This window comes from Cuculus canorus, chromosome 2, assembly GCF_017976375.1.
Source record: "Cuculus canorus isolate bCucCan1 chromosome 2, bCucCan1.pri, whole genome shotgun sequence".
Taxonomy (NCBI): domain Eukaryota; kingdom Metazoa; phylum Chordata; class Aves; order Cuculiformes; family Cuculidae; genus Cuculus; species Cuculus canorus.
The window spans coordinates 158,133,660-158,152,881 of NC_071402.1; the positions used below are offsets into that span (position 1 = coordinate 158,133,660).

Sequence of the window (19,222 nt, forward strand, 5' to 3'; positions counted from 1 at the left end):
AGATCAATAGTAGGTTTATTTATAACCTCCCAGGCAAGAGCTGATACAATGCTGAGTAAATGGCAAGTTAACAAACCTAAGCATACCCCTTTCTTGACCTAAGCCTAATTCTCCCTACCTTTGCGCCGCATGAATCCGAAGTGTCTGCAAAAATGGCACAAGCTGCACATACATCCCATATTAGAGGCTTAAGATAATCTTTCAAAATTTACCAGTAATATCCATATTTTTTTAATTATTTCCTCGCCAGTAGTTCACACCAACTCTTTATTAGCAACCAAAGTATTTTGAACTTAAGGTTTATTCCTCTATCATTAGCAGAAATGAGTCCACCGGACTCTCCACAACCACTTTACCTCTGTGTGGCTATCAGCAGTCAACTAGGAGATACGCTTATTTTTGGTAGTAAACAAAGCAGATAGCACGCTGCATAGTCCAAGGGCATGGGTCAACTGGTGATGAAACAGTATGTTTAGTTTGCACATATTCCGGGGCGTAAAAACACCAGCAGGGCAGCAAAAGGGAGTTTTATTTAGGGTTTTGAAAGCAGGGGCTGAAAGAGTCAGAGGAATCAAAGAGTGGGAACTGCAGAAGCTGCAGTGTCCTGTATTGTCAGGGAACAGGAGCAGCAGTTTCTGCCTTGTACACAGTAGGAATCTCAACTCTTGAAGCCTCTAAGTTTTGCATTGGGTTCACAGGGCACATGGCTACTGAAAACTAAAAGGTGGACAACATCCAGCATGGTCCAAATGCTAGTGGGATAGAGAAAAGCTCAAGAAGAAGGTGTCAAGGATGAAAAGCAATAAGATCATAGAATCAGTAATGTTGGAAGAGACTTCCAAGATCATTTATCCATCCAAGTCAAATCATCAGCCCAAGACCACTGTGACTCCTAAACCATGTTGCCAAGTGCCATGTCTACGTGGTTTTTAAACACCCTTAAGGATGGTGACTACCACTGCCCTGGACAGCCTGTACCAATAACTGACAACCCTTTCAGGGAAGACATTTTTCCTAATATCCTGTCAAAATCTCCCCTGATGCATCTTGAGGCCACTTCCTCTTGTCCTAAATGAGGAGGACCTCCTTAACTTAGTGCAAAGGGATGATCAAGGATAAGAAAGCTGGTGAGCAGGAGACACTGAAGCTGTCCTAGGACTCGTTTCTCTACAGGGAAGAAATCGGGCAGTAGGTAGTTCTAGAAGCAGATCATGTTTCATCCCATGCAATGAACTGCTGAGAGCAGGGCTGTCATCTACTGGAGGACTGATCCAGGGATGGAAGAGGAAAAAGCCACAGCAAGCATAAAACACACCATCATCTTCCAAAGTGGGAACAGAAAGGGTAGCATTGACTTGTGACTCTGATGAGGGGCCCACCTCTAAAATCTAACTATGCCACCCACCAGTAACCAAACCTGAGACACTGCAGAAGTTTTGCAAACTAATGCCTCCTGCTCCCCACTCCTCTAAAGACAGAAAAGTCAGAATTTACCCACTGGGGCAAAAACAACTATAAAGTTGTAGGATGGAGGGGAAAAAAATATGACTTCTGAACTGTCTGTGCATGGACTAAGTAATTTCATCAAATGTTTAGGAACAGATTTGTGAAAATCATCTTCTCATTTTTAAAGATGCTGACCATTCTTCTCGGTTCTTACCCCTGTTTTGAAGATGGTTTAAAGTTTTAGCTGGTGGGGCAGGAACAGACACCTACCAACAAACACACACCTACCCCCCAAAGACAGACAAAAGCAACAAAACACAGCACACCTGAATTATAGAATGGTTGGGTGCAGGACCTTAAAGATCATCCAGTTCCAATCCCTGTGCTGTGGTCAGGAACACCTTCCACTGGATCAGATTGTTCAAAGCCTCATCCAACCCAGCCTTGAACACCTCCAGGGATGGGACAGCCATGACTTCTCTAGGAAACCTGTGCCAGTGCCTCACCACTCTAGCAGGAATGCATTTCTTCTTAAGATCTAATCTAAATCTCCGTTCTTTCATCTTAAAACCGTTTCCCCTCATCCCTTCCCTGCACTCCCTGATAAAGAGCCCCTCCTCAGTTTCCTGTAGACCCTGTAGGAAGGATCAATACAACTTCATTTCTGAAGAGGATAATTAAGTTCAGCACAAGCTGAACATAAAAAGAAATTATTTCCTGTCAAGTCCTGCTTTGCACTTCAAGGTTTACCCCCAACCTGGAACTCAGATAAAGCTGTACCCCATTTGGAGCAAATGAAAACCAATAAATGTTCCCAATCCCCCTGAAGCAACGTTGTTGACGCTTCCCTGCCCTGTGAGATCCAGCTAACCATGGAGCCCAACAATTGCCAGAGGCACAAGGTGGATTCTTATGGGATTAAATGAGCTAAGAGTATCTTTGACTCCACACATTGCTGTCCTCAAGGAGTTGCTCAGAAACAATCCAAAAAGTTCTTCCCCATTTTCTGTAATCATAGAATAGTTTGGGTTGGAAGAGACCTTAAAGATCATCTAGTTCCAACCCCCTGTCATGGGTAGGAACATCCCACTAGATCAGGCTGCCCAAGGCTCCATCCAACCAGGTCTTGAAACCTCCAGGGATGGGGCAGCCACAGCTTCCCTGGGCAAATGTATATAAGGAGTCAGCTGGACATGCAAGAATCAAAAAGTCAGATCCATTTTTACCACTGTCACAATTAGCAGCTCAAAGACTATCGGTAAATGCTGGACCCACACGACTGATGCTTCTCTTCACAACAAATACCAGCACAATTCCCCACCATACATTTAGAGGTAAATAACCAACTCGGCACAGGCTCTGCTGCCAGAGCCCTGCAGAAGGATTAGGTAATTAACATACAATAATCACTATCTGGAGATGTGAATTGTAAGACAAATGCAGATGCCTCATCTACATTTGGCAACCCTGTAATCAAAGAATCATAGAATCAGTAGGTTGGAAAGGACCCACTGGATCATCCAGTCCAACCATTCCTAACAATCCCTAAACCATGCACCTCAGCACCTTATCCACCTGTCCTTTAAACACCTCCAGGGAAACTGACTCGACCACCTCCCTGGGCAGCCTGTTCCAGTGCCCAATGACCCTTTCTGTGAAAAATTTTTTCCTGATGCCCAGCGTGAACCTCCCCCGCGGAGCTTCAGGCCATTCCCCCTTGTCCTCTCCTCAGTCACCTGGGAGAAGAGCCCAGCTCCCTCCTCCCCACAACCTCCTTTCAGGTAGTTGTAGAGAGCAATAAGGTTTCCCCTCAGCCTCCTCTTCTCCAGGCTAAACAACCCCAGCTCTCTCAGCCGCTCCTCATAAGACTTGTTCTCCAGCCCCTCACCAGCTTCATTGCTCTTCTCTGGACACTCTCCAGAGCCTCAACATCATTCTTGTGGTGAGGGGCCCAGAACTGAACACAGTACTCAAGGTGCAGTCTCACCAGTGACGAGTACAGAGGGAAAATAACCTCCCTGGACCTGCTGGTCACTCCATTTCTGATACAAGCCAAGATGCCATTGGCCTTCTTGGCCACCTGGGCACACTGCTGGCTCATGGTCAGTCGGCTGTCAACCAACACCCCCAGGTCTTTCTCCTCCAAGCATCTTTCCAGCCAGACTTCTCCTAGTCTGTAGCACTGCATAGGGTGGTTGTGCCCCAAATGCAGGACCCGGCATTTGGCCTTGTTGAACCTCATGCCATTGGTCTCAGCCCAGCGGTCCAGCCTGTTCAGATCCCTTTGCAGAGCCTCCCTAATGATAATACAAAAGCCTCTGCCTGGCTTCCAAACCACAACCTCTGATCCTGTTCACTTCTGAAATGAAGGCATGTTTTTTTGGAAGGGCTTCCAGCAGCACAGCTTGTTTCCATGGTTTACCTGGTGTCCCTCAGAGAGAGGGACAAGAAACATTTTCTTATTTTGTCTTCTGCCAGGGAGTGAGACATGTGGAAGCCGGTGTTTATTTTTAGGAAAGCTTTTAAATATACCTTGGCCAGAAAACCCGTGCAATTCTATTACCCTGGGAGGACAATCCCTCCTGTGGGCCAAGGAGAAAGTGTCCAAAGAGTTTACTATCCTAGCATACTGTAACGTGTTTACCTAATACAAAAGAGGATCCTTGTCTTTATAGCCCCCTGGCATATTGTCATGGAGCTTTGAATCACAGAATCACTAGGCTGGAAAAGACCTTTGATATCATCAAATCCATCCGTATCTGTCCACTACTAAATCATGTCCCCACACATTTCACATACCAGTCTTTTAAACACCTCGAGGGATGGGGACTCCCGCACCTCCCTGCGCGGCCTCTGCCAGGGCCTGAGAATCCTTTTGGGGAAGAAATTTTTCCCAATGTCAAATTTGAATCTCCCCTGGTGCAATTTGAGGCCATTTCCTCTCATCCTATCACCTGTCACTTGGGAGGAGAGATCAGCACCCACCTCACCGCAACCTCCTTTCAGGCAGCCATAGAGAGTGATAAGGTCCCCCCTCAGCCTCCTTTTCTCCAGGCTAAACAACCCCAGTTCCTTCAGCAGCTCCACATAAGACTTGTTCTCCAGCCCCTTCACCAGCTTTGTTGCCCTTTCCTGATACAGTCCACCCATCCTATCCAGTCCTAGATCTCTAGTTATTTCCGACAGATCACAGAACCCCAGAACCAAAGGATATCTTATTGGAAGGGACCTCAAGGATCGTTTGGTCCAAAACGGCAAAAAATCCAAACTTTCCTTGCCAAAAAAAAAAAAAAAAAAAAAGGCTTATCACCGATTCATTGCCAGCTTCAAATCCATAGCATCAAAAAGGGAACAAAATAAGGTTGCTTCACTTCTCCTTCAAAAATGGGCTTTGCAAAACATGAATAAGCATTTGGAGCACAGAGATGGCTACAGACAAAAGATGTACCTTCTTGGCAGCCAGCCAGTGACTTTGGAATGAACTTGTTACTCAGGAGAAGAGACCAACACCCACCTTGCTACAACCTCCTTTCAGGGAGTTGTAAAAAGAGATGAGTTCTCCCCTCAGTCTCCTTTTCCCACGGTGGGTGTCATAATATTTGCAGACTCCTGCGGTCATTGCCAAAGTACCTGGGGGGTGACTTTGTGTCCTTTGATGTCCATGCTCACGTAAGCTTGGCTCATGTACCTTAAGTGTTCCCTTAAACTTTAAGGCAAAATTTTTGCAAGTTATCCAACAATAAATATCTATCTAATGATAGATATTTACACAATTATTTATACAACTCTTGGTTACAGTTGGTGTGGTTGTGTCCCAACAGGACGCACATCTGCACTTCGAAACAAAAAGACTGCCCGCACAAGGGATTTAGAATCCAAGTAGGGCAATTTCATTCTGCATTACAGCAGAATTCAGTCCTTAAATTCGCCTCAGCTGGAACCCAGGTCAATCATTTACAAGGTGATTAAGTATCCTGGAAAGCTTTCACTTATACATCCATAAATCCAGCTTTTCTTCACAATTGCTGCCAGGAACTGTCTTCAAAATTAAATTTTGAAGTGATTCTGATTAAAATGAAATATAGAACCATGAAAGAGTTTGGGTTGGAAAGAACCTTATAGATCATCTAGTTCCAACCCCCCTGCCATGGACAGGGACACCTCCCAAGCCTGGCCTTGAACACTTCCAGGGACGGGGCATCCACAACTTCCCTGGGCAACCTGTTTCAGTGCCTCACCACTCTCATCATGAAGAAATTCCTCCATGTATCTAGTCTAAATCTTCTCTCCACTTTCTCCTCTTTATACCCATTGCCTCTGGGCATATTCTGGGCTGCATCAAAACAAGCACGACCAGCAGGGCGAGGGAGGGGATTCTGTCCCTCTGCTCTGGTGAGACCTCACCTGGAGTCATGCGTCCAGTTCTGGAGTCCTCAGCACAGAAAGGACATGGATCTGTTAGACCAAGTCCAGAGGAGGCCAGGAACAAGATCAGAGGGGTGGAGCACCTCCCATATGAAGGCAGGCTGAGAGTTGGGCTTGTCCAGCCTGAAGAAAACAAAGCCTTGGGAGACCTCAGCAGCCTTCCAGTACTTAAAGGAGGCTATAGGAAAGCTGGGAAGGGATCTTTATTAGGGAGTGCAGGGATATGTTGATGGGTAATGGTTTTAAGCTGAAAGAGGGGAGATTTAAGTTAGATATTAGGAAGAAATTTTTTCCTATAAGGATGGTGAGGCACAGGCAGTGGTTACCCAGAGAAGTTGTGGATGCCCCATCCTTGGGATGTTCAAGGCCATGTTCCACGAGGCTTTGAGCAACCTGATCCAGTGGGAGATGACCCTTTCCATGGCCGGGAGGTAGAACTGGATGAGCTTTAAGGTTCCTTCTAATTCAAACCATCATATGATTCTACGATTTTTCTCAGCCCTGATTTTACAATTAGAAACCATCTGTCCTGTCACTCATATCGATCTCCCTGCTACTGCAGTGAAATTCAGTAGAAACTATAGTGGCTCCTGACTTGTGTTCAAATCTGTGAAAAGAAAAATAAGAACAACTTTAAAAAAAAAAAAAAAAGCACTACAATATTTAAGTTTTCTTAAATCACCCAGAGCAAAACAGTAAAACCACAGCTGAGAGTTAAAAATTTGTCAAAAGCAAAAATCTACCAATTTCATATTCAAGTTTGCAGTTCATGAGATAGCTCCAGAGTTCTTACTGCGCAATATTAATGGTTTGCTGTAACAGCTATTTTTCAGCTCACATCACAGCCTGGGAAGGTCACAAACACAGGATAGCAGGGGGGAAGCTGCCTTTGAGTTACATATTACCCAAGCCACAAGGATCTGGGATATATCTACCACAAACAACAGCAGAAACAACTTGGCAGGTAGTCATACAATCTGAAATTATTCTATGAAATAGTGTTTTGTAGTAAAATTTTGAAGGCAGGGTCAGCTCTGAGGAATGAAACAGCAGCTCCCCTTTTATCACCAGTGTGAGAGAGATCCATTTCCAGGACAAAACATTAGTGAAGAAACTAAAACAGCATAGATGAACACTTGTCACTTTCTTAGCTGATCATTTCAACAGCTGGAATGAGATCTTTACATTCAACCTCTTATTTTTCCACTCAGATACCCGTTTTCTGTATTTCGCCCGCTGATCCTAAAGGAATAAACCGCACATTTCAGTTTTAACCTTTCTTCAGAATCCACGTGCAGAATCATTGATTCTTCAGGCAAGTGCAATGCAGCAAACCTTTTTCTTTAAAAAGCACAAGAATTGACACTTCTTTCAAGATTACATGTTCTTCAAGAGAATTTAATGGAATTAACCACCTAGGCTGTGAATCTTTTGCAACCTAATACTCTTGAACTGTATAGAAAATGCTTATGGCTGGAAGCAACCCTTAAGATCATAGAACGGCTTGGGTTGGAAGGGACCTTAAAGATCATCCAGTTCCAACCTGTTCTAGCATCTCATCACCCTCATCGTGAGAAATTTCTTCCTAATGTCAATTCTAAATCTTCCCCCTTCCAATTTAAAGCTATTTCTCCTCGTCCCCTCACTACAGGTCCTTGGAAAAAGTCCCTCCCCAGCTTTCTTGTAGGCTCCCTTCAGATACTGGAAGGCTGCAATAAGGTCTCCTCGGAGCCTTCTTTTCTCCAGGCTGAACAACATCAACTCTCTCAGCCTGTCTCGATAGCAGAGGTGATCCATTCCTCTGATCATCTTTGTGGCCTCCTCTGGACCTGTTGCAGCAGTTCCACATCAATCTTATGTTAAGGATTCCAGAACTGGACAAAGGACTCCAGATGGGATCTCACAACAGCAGCGTAGAGAGACAGAATCGCCTCCCTCAATCTGTTGGCTATGTTTCTTTTGATGCAGCCCAGGACACAGTTGGCCTTCTGGGCTGCGAGCGCTCACTGGCGACTCAAGATAAGCTTCTTATCAATCAGCACCCCCCAAGTCCCTCTCTGGTGCTAATCACATGATCCCCTATCCTGTATTGAAACCAAGATCATGAACTCCAACCATCAGCCCAACAACATGCCTACACGTGATTCATCAGCAAGAAACCAAAGGTCTCCTCAATAAGTTGAGTTAGTGCTGTGGAAACAACGTTTGCATGTTTGTGTGGGACTGCTTTTCAAATCAGAACAGTTCAACCAAGTTCAACATCTTCATAAAGGTCAGCCAAGCAAACAGATATGGAGAACCATGGAATCAAGAAATCCTATTTTCTTTTTTGGAGAGGATTTCCAAAGTGCTGTTTGTTTAGCAGATCATTAGAGAAACATCCCTGTCCTGACAGGTATCACTGCTTTGACTCAATGCAGCTCAGTTGCTTTGATACTTGTTCCAAAACACCTGCAATGGAATAGTTGCAACTATTTTAGTACCACTACGCTGGCAACTTGCCTGAGAAGATACTTTGGAAACCAGTCACAGAAATGTTTTCCCCTTAGCCTGTTACCTCCAAATTAGTCTGACAACATTTAGTCTCCTAGGTTGATTTTTAAACAATGTTAATTGAAAGCATTCAAAATTCACACATTTGAAGACAAAAAAAAAAAAAAAAAAAGGAAAAATAATGCATCTGAAGGCACAGGCACAGGTTGCCCAGAGAAGTCATGGATGCCTCTTCCCAGGAGGAGTTCAAGATCAGGTTGGATGAAGTTTTGAGCAACTTGATCATAGAATTATATAATGGTTTGGGTTGGATGGGACCTTAAAGATCATCCAGTTCCAGCCCCCCTGCCATGGACAGAGACACCTTCCACCTGACCAGGCTGCTCAAGGCCCCATTCAACCTGGTCTTCAACACCTCCAGGGATGGGGCAGCCACAACTTCCCTGGACAATCTGTTTCAGTGTCTCACCACCATCATTGTTAAGACTTTCCTCTTAATGTCTACCCTAAATAGTCCCCCTTCCAATTTAAAGCCATTCCCCTTCATTCTTTCACTCCATGCCTTTGTAAAACCTTCCACCCCAGTTTTCCTGTAGCCCCTTCAAGTACTGGCCCCCTCCCAGCCTTCTTTTCTTGAGGCTGAACAAGCCCAGTTCTCTCAGTCTGTCCTCATAGCAGAGGTGCTCCAGCCCTCAGATCATCTTTGTGTCCCTCTTGACCCATTCCAACAGTACCGTATCATTCTTATGTTGGGAATTCAAGAACTGAACACAGGAGTCCAGGTGGCATCTCATGACAGCAGGGTAGAGGGGAAGAATCACCTCCCTCAATTGACTGATCTAGTGGAAGGTGTCCCTGTCCCTGGCAAGGTGGAACCAGATGGACTTTAAAGTCCTTTCCGACCCAAACCATTTTATGATTCTATGAAATACATAGAACAGAAGAGATCCTCCAGAGCCTCCAAAGAGCAGCAGACGGTGCAAATAAACACAAGTGTTCACAACAAATCAGCAATACATTTCATTTTTTGACGGCCTACACTTACCTGCTGTGCACACACAGACACAGCACCTGTGTGCAATTCCAGAGTACAGAGATTCCATAGACCTCAATTTACTGAGGCAGAAGAGAACAAGCAAGATCACTGACTGCAAAGCACGTTATCTGTCAATGTCTGTTTGGACATTCAGCATAAAGGAGTTCTGCTCCTCCTTGTAGCTTCCAAGTCAGATTCCAATAAAACCAGATCTGTGACACCTGGAAAAGCGATTTAATTTGAAAAACACTTCCAAAATTCATCAAGACTCTCCCTCCCTCCACCACGGTCAGTAGTACTGCCTGAAGTGATGGATATGACTTAGTGAAATTCCTTACTAAGGATTGTCCTTCATTTTCGATTATTTGATGCAATTCTACTTTTTCAGAACTCGTCTCTGTGCGACCTTATATCCAGATCAAAAGCTATTTCTCAGAACCCAAGATGACAAATGCCAACCAAAACTTGTTCTTCTTCCACAGAATTTGCTGAAGTAATAAACCAGTCTCATAAAACATGAAGTATTTTAATTATTGTAACTGTATTAGAGTAAAATGCATAACGTGTTTTTTTGAGGCATAATTACCAAACCTAAATTCATCTCACACTGAGAACAGCAGCCAATAAACACTGTGAGTCAAAATAAACAAAACAAGAAGCTGTAACTATTTATTAGGGACACACGTACAACACAGTTGATTATTTAAATAAAAGGAACCAATCACATACATAAAAATACTGGAAAAATTACACTGGCCACGATTTGTTACAGGATTCTCAGATTTCTGAGACTTTCATATATGTAACACAAACCTTTCAATCTCTTTTTGCCTGTTGTACCTTTTGCTTCATAGAAACCACGTATTAGTGCACAGTTTGCCTGAAGTGACTTCACACAAGTGAACAAGCCCACACCCCAGGCATTCCAGGAAAAACGACGGACAGGACAACAAAAGGAAAAGCAGCTGCAATTCCAAGTTCAGGTGTGCTGACACCCTGCAATATCAAAGTACATCCCAACGAGATCCGTGCAGTTTAATTGTAATATTGTTACACAAGAGGTAGAAGTAAGATTTTTGCAGCGTTCAAACATCCACAGTTGGTTTACAGCAATATTTAAATAAGCCTAAAGTGATTAATGATTAAAATCTTGTATAATCGAGGTGTGGGTTTTTTTAAGCTAACTTCTATGTTTCACATATTTCTCTTGGGCCTTACTGAATGGATCAACTCATTCCCTTCAGGAATATTTCACTAGCAGTGTAAAATTTGCTATTTTAAGTAAATGAGTTTGACCAACATATAAAAAGATATAGCTCACATCAAACAGTATATTAAAATAGAGACACTATTAATCTTTGTATATCTGTCATAAAAAATAAAAGGAAACTTATTTTTCCCCATCTATATTGGAAATAGCCTAATTTTGTGAAAAAAACTATGTCCATTAAGATATTACTGTGCATAAACGGTTTTAAATTGGTTGTATTTCATACAGTAAAAAACACAAAGCAATCTTTGCCTGGCAATGATTTTAAGTTGACTGATTTATTCTCTATCTAACAAGCTTTTTTATACACTATATGCAAAGATTTTCCTTTTCAAAGATCATTTGGAAAACAAGCAGAGGTTTTATAGCTCCAGTTCCTTAATTTATTTTTTTTTTCAAAATCGCTCCTAACCTGATACATTTCCAACCTCTAACAGCACAGACTAAGTACATTAAATGCATCTTTTTTTTGCACCTTTGATTATAGTATTGCTAATGAAGAAAAATAAGGACTCTCCATTCTAAATAACTGATAAAAGCGATTGGCAAATGTATTATTTTGTTAAAAAAAAAAATTAGAAAGCAGAATGTACCAAAAAAATAAGAGATGCCTCATTATTATAGAATGATCTACAAAACAAAAAGTGCTGGTGACAGAGATGGATAAACTGCACAGGAAACAAACGAAGGTCCCACAGTTAAGGCTACACTTCCACTGAAGCAGATCAGGATAAAACAAGGTGCAAAATTCCCAGAAACTCAGCAATAGCATTCAGCCAAAGTTTCTGCCGTTGGTGCATTCCTCAGCTTTAAAAGCAACCAAAATTATCTGGCTAATTCCATGTTGTCAAGTGTAGTGAGAAACCTTATGAAAACGTTGGGAACGCTTCCTTCTGGAGTTTCTGGATAACAAATGGTCAAGGAAAACTAAGGTTCTATGTACAAACAGCCTGCCTAACTCGAGATACCACGTCCACAAAGCAACAAAGCCGAATAAAGATGAAGATCTGGTACAGCTGCTGGCTCCACTGGAAGCAAGATCGCACCCCTCTCCTCAGTAGCCTAATCGCAAAAGCACCTATCTAAAAATAATAGTAATGAAAACATATATTTGAAAGTCAATTGCTTTTATATATATTCACCGATGCGATTTCTGTGTGATCCCATATGCACTATTCCCTGTCCTCCCTCAACAGAATGTACAAACTTGAAGAATTACATTGTTGGGAACTCAAGTTTTTCCACTTCAATGACTCTAATGGGAAAAAAACCCAAACCTATGGGAGACTGTGGCCATAGAGTAGAGCTGCAAAACTGGATTTTTTAATTAAGATCGTGTACGCTGTCAAAGCAATGAAGATAGAGAAAACAAAGAAACCAAACCCTACTGCTTTGGATTGCTCCAACATGCAGCATTTTGACATCACAGCTCCCAGGTAGAGAAGTGTGAGGGAAGGGAAAAATCAGTTCTCAGAACAGGGAATAACATAATTTAATAAAAAAAAAAATACATATAGGCTTTAAGGTCTGTTTGTTGCATAATCTTTACAGCATTTAAACAAAATATCCAACTTCCTACATAATTAGAGCTATAACCTGATGCAAATTGTGTATCTGAGAACACCTTACTGAGCAAAGGTGAACACTGTCACTTGAGGAAGAGCAGATTTAAAAAACAAACAGTTCAGTGGAAGTTCTATGCCGTGCACTCTTAAGTCTAGAAAAGCTGAGCTTAAATCCTACTTCATTCTCTCTTACAGACGACAGCTGAGAGGTGGGGATGTTGATCCAAGATGAAGGACCATGTCCTGTTCGCTTGAACCAGCTGTTCAAGCCCTGTTCTAGCCCCTCAGTCTGGTATGCAGCTTGACTCTGTATGATTAAAACATACAAAGGTGGAAGGATGGCTACCAGACCAGGACAAGAACAAGCCAACTCTGCCACAGCCTCAGCAGCTGAAACCTGACAACACTTACGAGCAGCAGGTGGGGAAAAGGGAAATGATTTAAGAAAAGAGAGTCCTGGCCCCTTAAGCTCACATCCCTCTGACCACAGGCACCGGAGAGAAGAGTAATCCTGTCCAGCAAAGCAGGCTTTCCTGTGGCTCAGTGTTTCCGTGGTTTTTGTATTTCCCCTCTCCTTCTTTATTTCCCCAAGGAGAATGGGAGAAGGCCTGGACAGTAGATGAAACAGGAAGCTGTGCTCATGGTCACACAGAGTGCATAGGACTGAAGCTAGAAAGCTTTCCACAACATTTTGAGTATCTCCACACTGCTCCCAAAAGGCGGTAAAGGCTGAACAGCCAGCCTTTATTAATAAAGGCTCCCACTCACATAATCTTCACCATCTTCTATTCATTTACTTTGCCAAAGAGAAAAGTTAAGGAATAGTAAGAGGAGACTCACTACAAACACTAGAGCATAGGTTTCCAAACTGTAAGGCAAATAATTTCTGAATTACGTGTTTCCAGGTACAGACAAAAAGATCAGTAGCAGTGGTAAATACCAAGCACAAAGACAAAAATTCAGTCTGGGAATTAAAAAAAAACAATAGCAGTAGTCATACACACACTTGTGAGAAGGCCACAACAAGGCAAGCACCACAAACATAGAAAAATCTCCCTGTATGCTGTTCTAATAAAATTAAGGACAAACTAATACCAATGTCTTAGCTTTAGTTATATAATAATCATCAGACTAACTTAATTGCCAGAGGGACCCTGTGGGTAGACAAGCAAAAATACCAAAACTGTAAGTAGAAAAATAAAGTTCTTACTCTGATGCTGGCCTCTCTTCTGGGAATCAACAAGGCTGAACCACCAGAAGCCTCTAGTTATTTTTACAGAACACAGAAATAATTGTAACTCTTAAATCTGTGTTGTATTAGACAACCCCAACTTGGGATTTCAAAACACTAAAGACTCACTACCAACTATCAACACATGCACTCTGATAATAATCTTGACTTGAGAAGGGACTCCCAAGAATCCTGTTCTCTTGAACTGCAGCAGTATCACATCACCGTTACCATCATTAGCTACAACTCTGCCATCTTCCTTCAGCTCCTTTAAAATTTTAAGTGCATAAATCAAAACAAACCCAAAGAGAATAAGTAAATCTCAACAAAGCTGTGAGGAAGAAGAGAAGGAGGGAGAGAAGGAAGGAATAAACTCATTTTTACCCAACTGTTCCACAAATCAGGGTGTGGGGAGGTGGAATTTCAAAAAATCAAATCCAGCTCCAAAACAAAAACACTTCTCTGCCTTAAATGTGACTTAACACCTTAACTCTGCTTCCACTGATGTAACCTGTGAATACGATGAGTTCCTAAACCCAGAAGCATTGCACTTACTCATACCAAAAATTCAGTACAATACTTAGAGAATTTGCATTAATGTGTTGTTGCCAAATTAAGCACTAGGCAGTTAAAAAAAAAATCAAACTATGATTGTAACCAAGCTTCTGCAAGTCCAGGTGGTTAGTTTACAAAATAGTGTTTTATTCCCCCTAAAATAGTAAAGGGGTGTGTAACAAAGTAACAGAAACTGAAACATCCTGAAAGGACTTGTCTTTAAAGGTTTAACACTGTCCATAATCAAATCAGTTAAAGAAATAGGCAAAAAATCATTTGGCTATGAAGGCCCCGAGTTTTTATGAAGAAAACAGAGCAAGGCAAAGTGCAATACGAGCGCGCACCGGTCACGTCTGTTGGGCATGGCAAGTAAAATGAACACATTCGACCTGTGGTGACTCTCCACAGCCATGGTGCTTTATGCTTGCTAAGGAGCCTGTAATTGGACCATCTAAGAGAACGAAGGAACATGAACAGCACACGTTAATTGTCAGCTACTGCCAAACGCAGCCACACTGAAACTTTGAAACACGTTCTTAAATTTCAATTGAAAACAGAAGTGAACGAACAGCTACTGACCATTTTTGAAAAATGAGACTGTTAAAGGCACATTAACTATGTTATGAACTAATTAAGACCACATTCCTTCACAATAGTAATTAACATACAAGTAATAGACTAAGGACCGACTATGCCCTATACATTCACCACTACGAAACAATCCTGCAGGACTACAACTGCTCTGTAAACAGAAAAGCTGATCAAGACTCAAATTCTGATTTCCTGACAACACAGTAACCATAATTAAAAAACCAAAACTATTCATTAACTGAAATACTGCAGAATCCACTTTTTAAACCACGGAGAGCAGTTAATCAGTTTCACAAACACAAATTTAACCACCTTAAATCAGTTTGTGCAAATAAACCGCATGTGCACACAGAGAAAACACACCGAATAACCTTCTCCATTACCTGCTTTTGAGGATAAGGCTGAAAATATTCTTTTAAGTTGAACTCACTTTTTTTTAGGGGGAAAAAAACCCCCATCTTGCTAAACCAAGATTGTGATTTCTGTTAACTGGCTTTTAAGCTTCATTCAGTGGATTGCAATGAGGCCAGTGTTTGTGCTGACAACCTTCTGTAGCTACGGCCTCATTACAGCTAACGATGGCACTATTGAGACCACATCTGCTCTAGAAACATTCACAGATCCAAAACTACAGAACTGCATCTGGAATATTTTGCAAATACAGACATGGAAACAATTATATATTTACCCACAAATGTCAAGTTCAACAGAGAACACCACAGAACACCAAACATGTCATTTTTGCCTTTCAAACGTTGCTTATATCCCCAATATAATTCACTTTTAAAGTAAAAGATGCTCTCCAAAGCCATTAACATACTGATAACAACCTTAAGTTGTTTTCTCATGTGTGTTAAAGAGATCGTGTAACAGTAAGACAGTTGTTAAAGCATTAAAATATTTCTAAGTGCCCTAAGAACAAAACTTGAATTAGTCATTCTTTTCTAATTCTCACCCTGAACATTCACACCAACACACAACACTTCTGATTGTCTAAGCCACTGAATGGAGACTAGTTAACAGCAATTAAATATATTAAACCTTCCATGCAAAAAATTAATCAGTTAAACAGCTTTGGTAACCTAGTATATAGTTAGCTTTGTGTAAATATTTTGCAAACATCCCTTCCCCCAAAAAATCTCTATATACCATGTGTATCTTTTATATAATAATATACATATTTCCTGAGTAAATCATTAAATTTGATTATGCGGAAGATCTGGCAAAATATCTGACTTTATATTATTAAAATAGATTTTTAAATAAACATTCAATAAACACATTAAAATAAATATGGAATGTTTCTGAAAATTATAGTACCATGAGGTTATGCTAATAACAAACAATAATTCTCTAAGTGCATACTATGTTATATAGGTACTGGGTTTTAGCCCATTGAGGAATCAATAAATCTGATTTCTAATCCTGAGCGACAAGTTTTTAATCACCTGCTAACATGTCCTTCAATGCAGTACGTACTGCAAAGCTACATAATTCTTATTTATGTTTTTAAAAGTAAACTTTTAAATGGATTATGCTATAGAAAAGCTCAGTTTAGACTGGTTTAGCTAGAAACCGATTTGACAGCACAACTGCTGAAGCACCTCACGCAACCAACAACAAACATTGACTATTCTTGTCAAACTTCACGATAACCTGAATGATCCGGCTCCCCATCACAAGAATGCTATAGGAGTGTGGACTGCTCTGTACAGAGCGACTGGATGCCAACTACTCAGTGATCACTTTGGCACTTAAAAGAACTATATAATGGTGCAAAAAAAGCCCTGAACAAGTATGAAACACCTTTCAAACAGATTATTTTTAAGTGTGCTAAGTTGTATCATCAACTAAAAAGAGCATCAAGGTCTGCCACCCTGTTTTCTCAGGTCATGGCTTGACTCACAGCTGGCACACGGCTTCGGATAAGCACACAGGGAAATGCTCAGCTATTGTTTAGTTCCTCTCACTAACAAAATTCTTATGCAGCAGACACTGCAATACAGCAATATTAAAATTGCATTAACACTACTACAAGATGTATGTCCCAACATCAGAATCACAGTAATAGAATTGCAGCACTGATCAGTTATGTTAATCCTTTTGCTTCTTGATAATCTATCAAGAACCCCTTCTATAGCACAGTGCAGGCCTCTCATCCCTCCCGTCCCACCCTCCTGCCAGCCTTTTGATATTATTTGCTGTTATTCCAGAATCCCCGCAGGTTCATCAGGTTTTTCTTTTTTGCTTCCTTTGTTTTCATGCTCCACACTACTTTTCTCTTGTGTGCTTGTGTGTGGAGGACAGAGCTCTTGCAATGCCCTTTCAACAGCTTCTTGTTTCACAGGACTGCCTGGAGAGGTTTTTGGCAAAGTCATCTGTAACGCACACCACAAAGCGGTGCGAGCCTTGCGGGTGGAAGCCGCCAGCTCTCTAACAGCAGCTGCCAGGGCCAGGACACCTACAACAGAAAAAGATGTTACAGGTTACACGCTTACACAAGCCTGGCAATATTAATACACTAAAAATTTATATGTATTTGTTCAACCCATCACCAGTAGACAAAGTGTGCTCCAGAAGTGGAGTGGGAGAATCACCTCCCTTGACTGTCTGGCCACACTTCTTTTGATGCCGTCCAAGATATGGTTGGCCTTCTGGACCATGAACACTTATTACAGTTCTTTTCTAGTAAAATGGAAGATGTCTCAAAGTGTTTAAATTAGTAACAGAAAAAAGCAGATGAGATCTCTTGAAGTACTTTAAAGTCTTAAGAAGTGATAGGTTTAGATTTACAAAATTTTTTTTGCTGAAGTTACAATTCTTGCTGCATATTTCAAATATGCATATTTCAAACGGCATCTTTTCACGATTAAATCTTTAAGAAAGCTTTTAAAACTACAGATACACAAAGAAGTTACCTTTCTCATTATTATAACGTGGCGCTCCTTGTCTCCGTGGATCAGCAGCATTAACAATCTCGTCCTTGCGCCTCGCCTGTGCTATGTTAATGGCTTCCATATGGCGATCCAATGTAGTGGATACGCTCCCATGTACAGGGGTACCACGAAGCCTTTCCATTTTTCTTATTAACGTGAGCACCTTTCAGATACATTGAAAACACCAAAACTGATAAGTATTTATTAGACTCCATTAAATAAACAACCATAAACCCAAAAAGAAATGCTGGAATTACAGCTCAAGAAAGCTTACCCTGGCTTGTTCTCTTAACTGGTCGACAATCAAACGATCAACACGTGATGGGTTAGCAGGGAGCCGGGACACAGGAGTGTTATTTGAGCTAGATACACGCTTTCCTGGGAAGTTCCTTGCAAGTTCAGCCTCTGTCTGCAGGGGAAATAAACAGCCATTATAAATGTTGAATTTAGTACAATAATAAAATCCATATTTTGGGAGCTATTTAGAATTGTCAAATACATTAGAAGTAGGTTTCCTATCTTTACTTCTGACCACATTTACAGAAAAATGTTCCCAAGTACCTGTCCAGATCTGCAACGAGATGCCGTAAAACTCAGAGTAAGCCCCTAATTCAGCTCTACTTTAGGGTCCAAAGTTCATGGCCACATTCAGAACCAAAGCTGTACAACTTCTATAGAATCATAGAGATTGGAAAAAACCTCGAAGATCAAGTCCAGCCGCCAGCCCAACACCACTGTGCCTACAAATCCATGTCCCAAAGTGCCACACCTACAAGTTTTTTGAATGCCCCCAGGGAAGGAGACTCCACCACTTACCCAGGCAGCCTGTGTCAATGCCTCACCACTCTTCACTTACAAAAATTTTTTCCTAAGATCCAGCCTAAACCTAAAGGAGATTGTAGAGAGGAGGGAGCTGGGGTCTTCTCCCAAGTGACAGGGGACAGGACAAGAGGGAATGGCCTCAAGCTCCGCCAGGGGAGATTCAGGCTGGACATCAGGAAAAATTTTTTCACAGAAAGGGTCATTGAGCACTGGCAGAGGCTGCCCAGGGAGGTGGTTGACTCACTTTCCCTGGAGGTGTTTAAAGGACGGGTGGATGAGGTGCTGAGGGGCATGGTTTAAGGATTATTAGGAATGGTTGGACTTGATGATCCAGTAGGTCCTTTCCACCCTAGTGATTCTACGATTAGGTACCACATTGCAGTTCAAGGCAAAGTGAAGTCCAGATTCATCATATGCTCCTTCAGATTGAAAATATGGACTAAAGTCTTTTTTTTGCTTTAATGACACATTTGTATTATTTAGCCTTTGTCCTCATCTAAAATGTGCTACAAGACCTGAATGACTCCATTTGCATTCCCCTCACAAGCCTGAAAGACATCTAGAAAAAAATGGATCGAGAAAGGGTCATAAGTTTGTATAATGACACCATGTATTTAAGAATTACAACTAATAAGTAATTGCAGTACTAATCATAGAATGGTTTGGGTTGCAAGAGACCTTAAAGACAATCAAGTTCCCACCCCTCTGCTGTGGGCAGGGACACCTCCCACTGGATCTGGTCGCACGGGGCAGTTGAAACTGAAGTTTTCAGGGGAAAAGCCAGAGTTCCCTGTAGTGAAATTGTTTCCCTCTCCCAATCACCTCAAAGACTAAGTCACAATAGGATGATGG

At 41.7% G+C, this 19,222-nt stretch overlaps 1 protein-coding gene across 6 annotated transcripts in view; it reads right to left on the reverse strand.

Annotated features, from left to right (window-relative positions):
* Window positions 1-16,771: 16,771 nt before the first annotated feature.
* LOC104056956 (meiosis-specific coiled-coil domain-containing protein MEIOC) overlaps window positions 16,772-19,222 on the reverse strand; it is a 29,109-nt gene continuing 26,658 nt past the window's right edge. For 5 of the 6 annotated variants that reach the window (XM_054060060.1, XM_054060064.1, XM_009558262.2 and 2 more), the window contains 3 exons: window positions 17,823-17,957; window positions 17,531-17,711; window positions 16,772-17,073 (listed from right to left, as the gene is read on the reverse strand). In XM_054060060.1, coding sequence (XP_053916035.1) covers window positions 16,817-17,073; window positions 17,531-17,711; window positions 17,823-17,957 — 573 coding nt within the window. In that variant the 3' untranslated portion in view covers window positions 16,772-16,816. Of the gene's footprint in view, window positions 17,074-17,530; window positions 17,712-17,822; window positions 17,958-19,222 lie in introns of those variants that run through there. The other variant, XR_008448779.1, reaches the window with a different exon arrangement.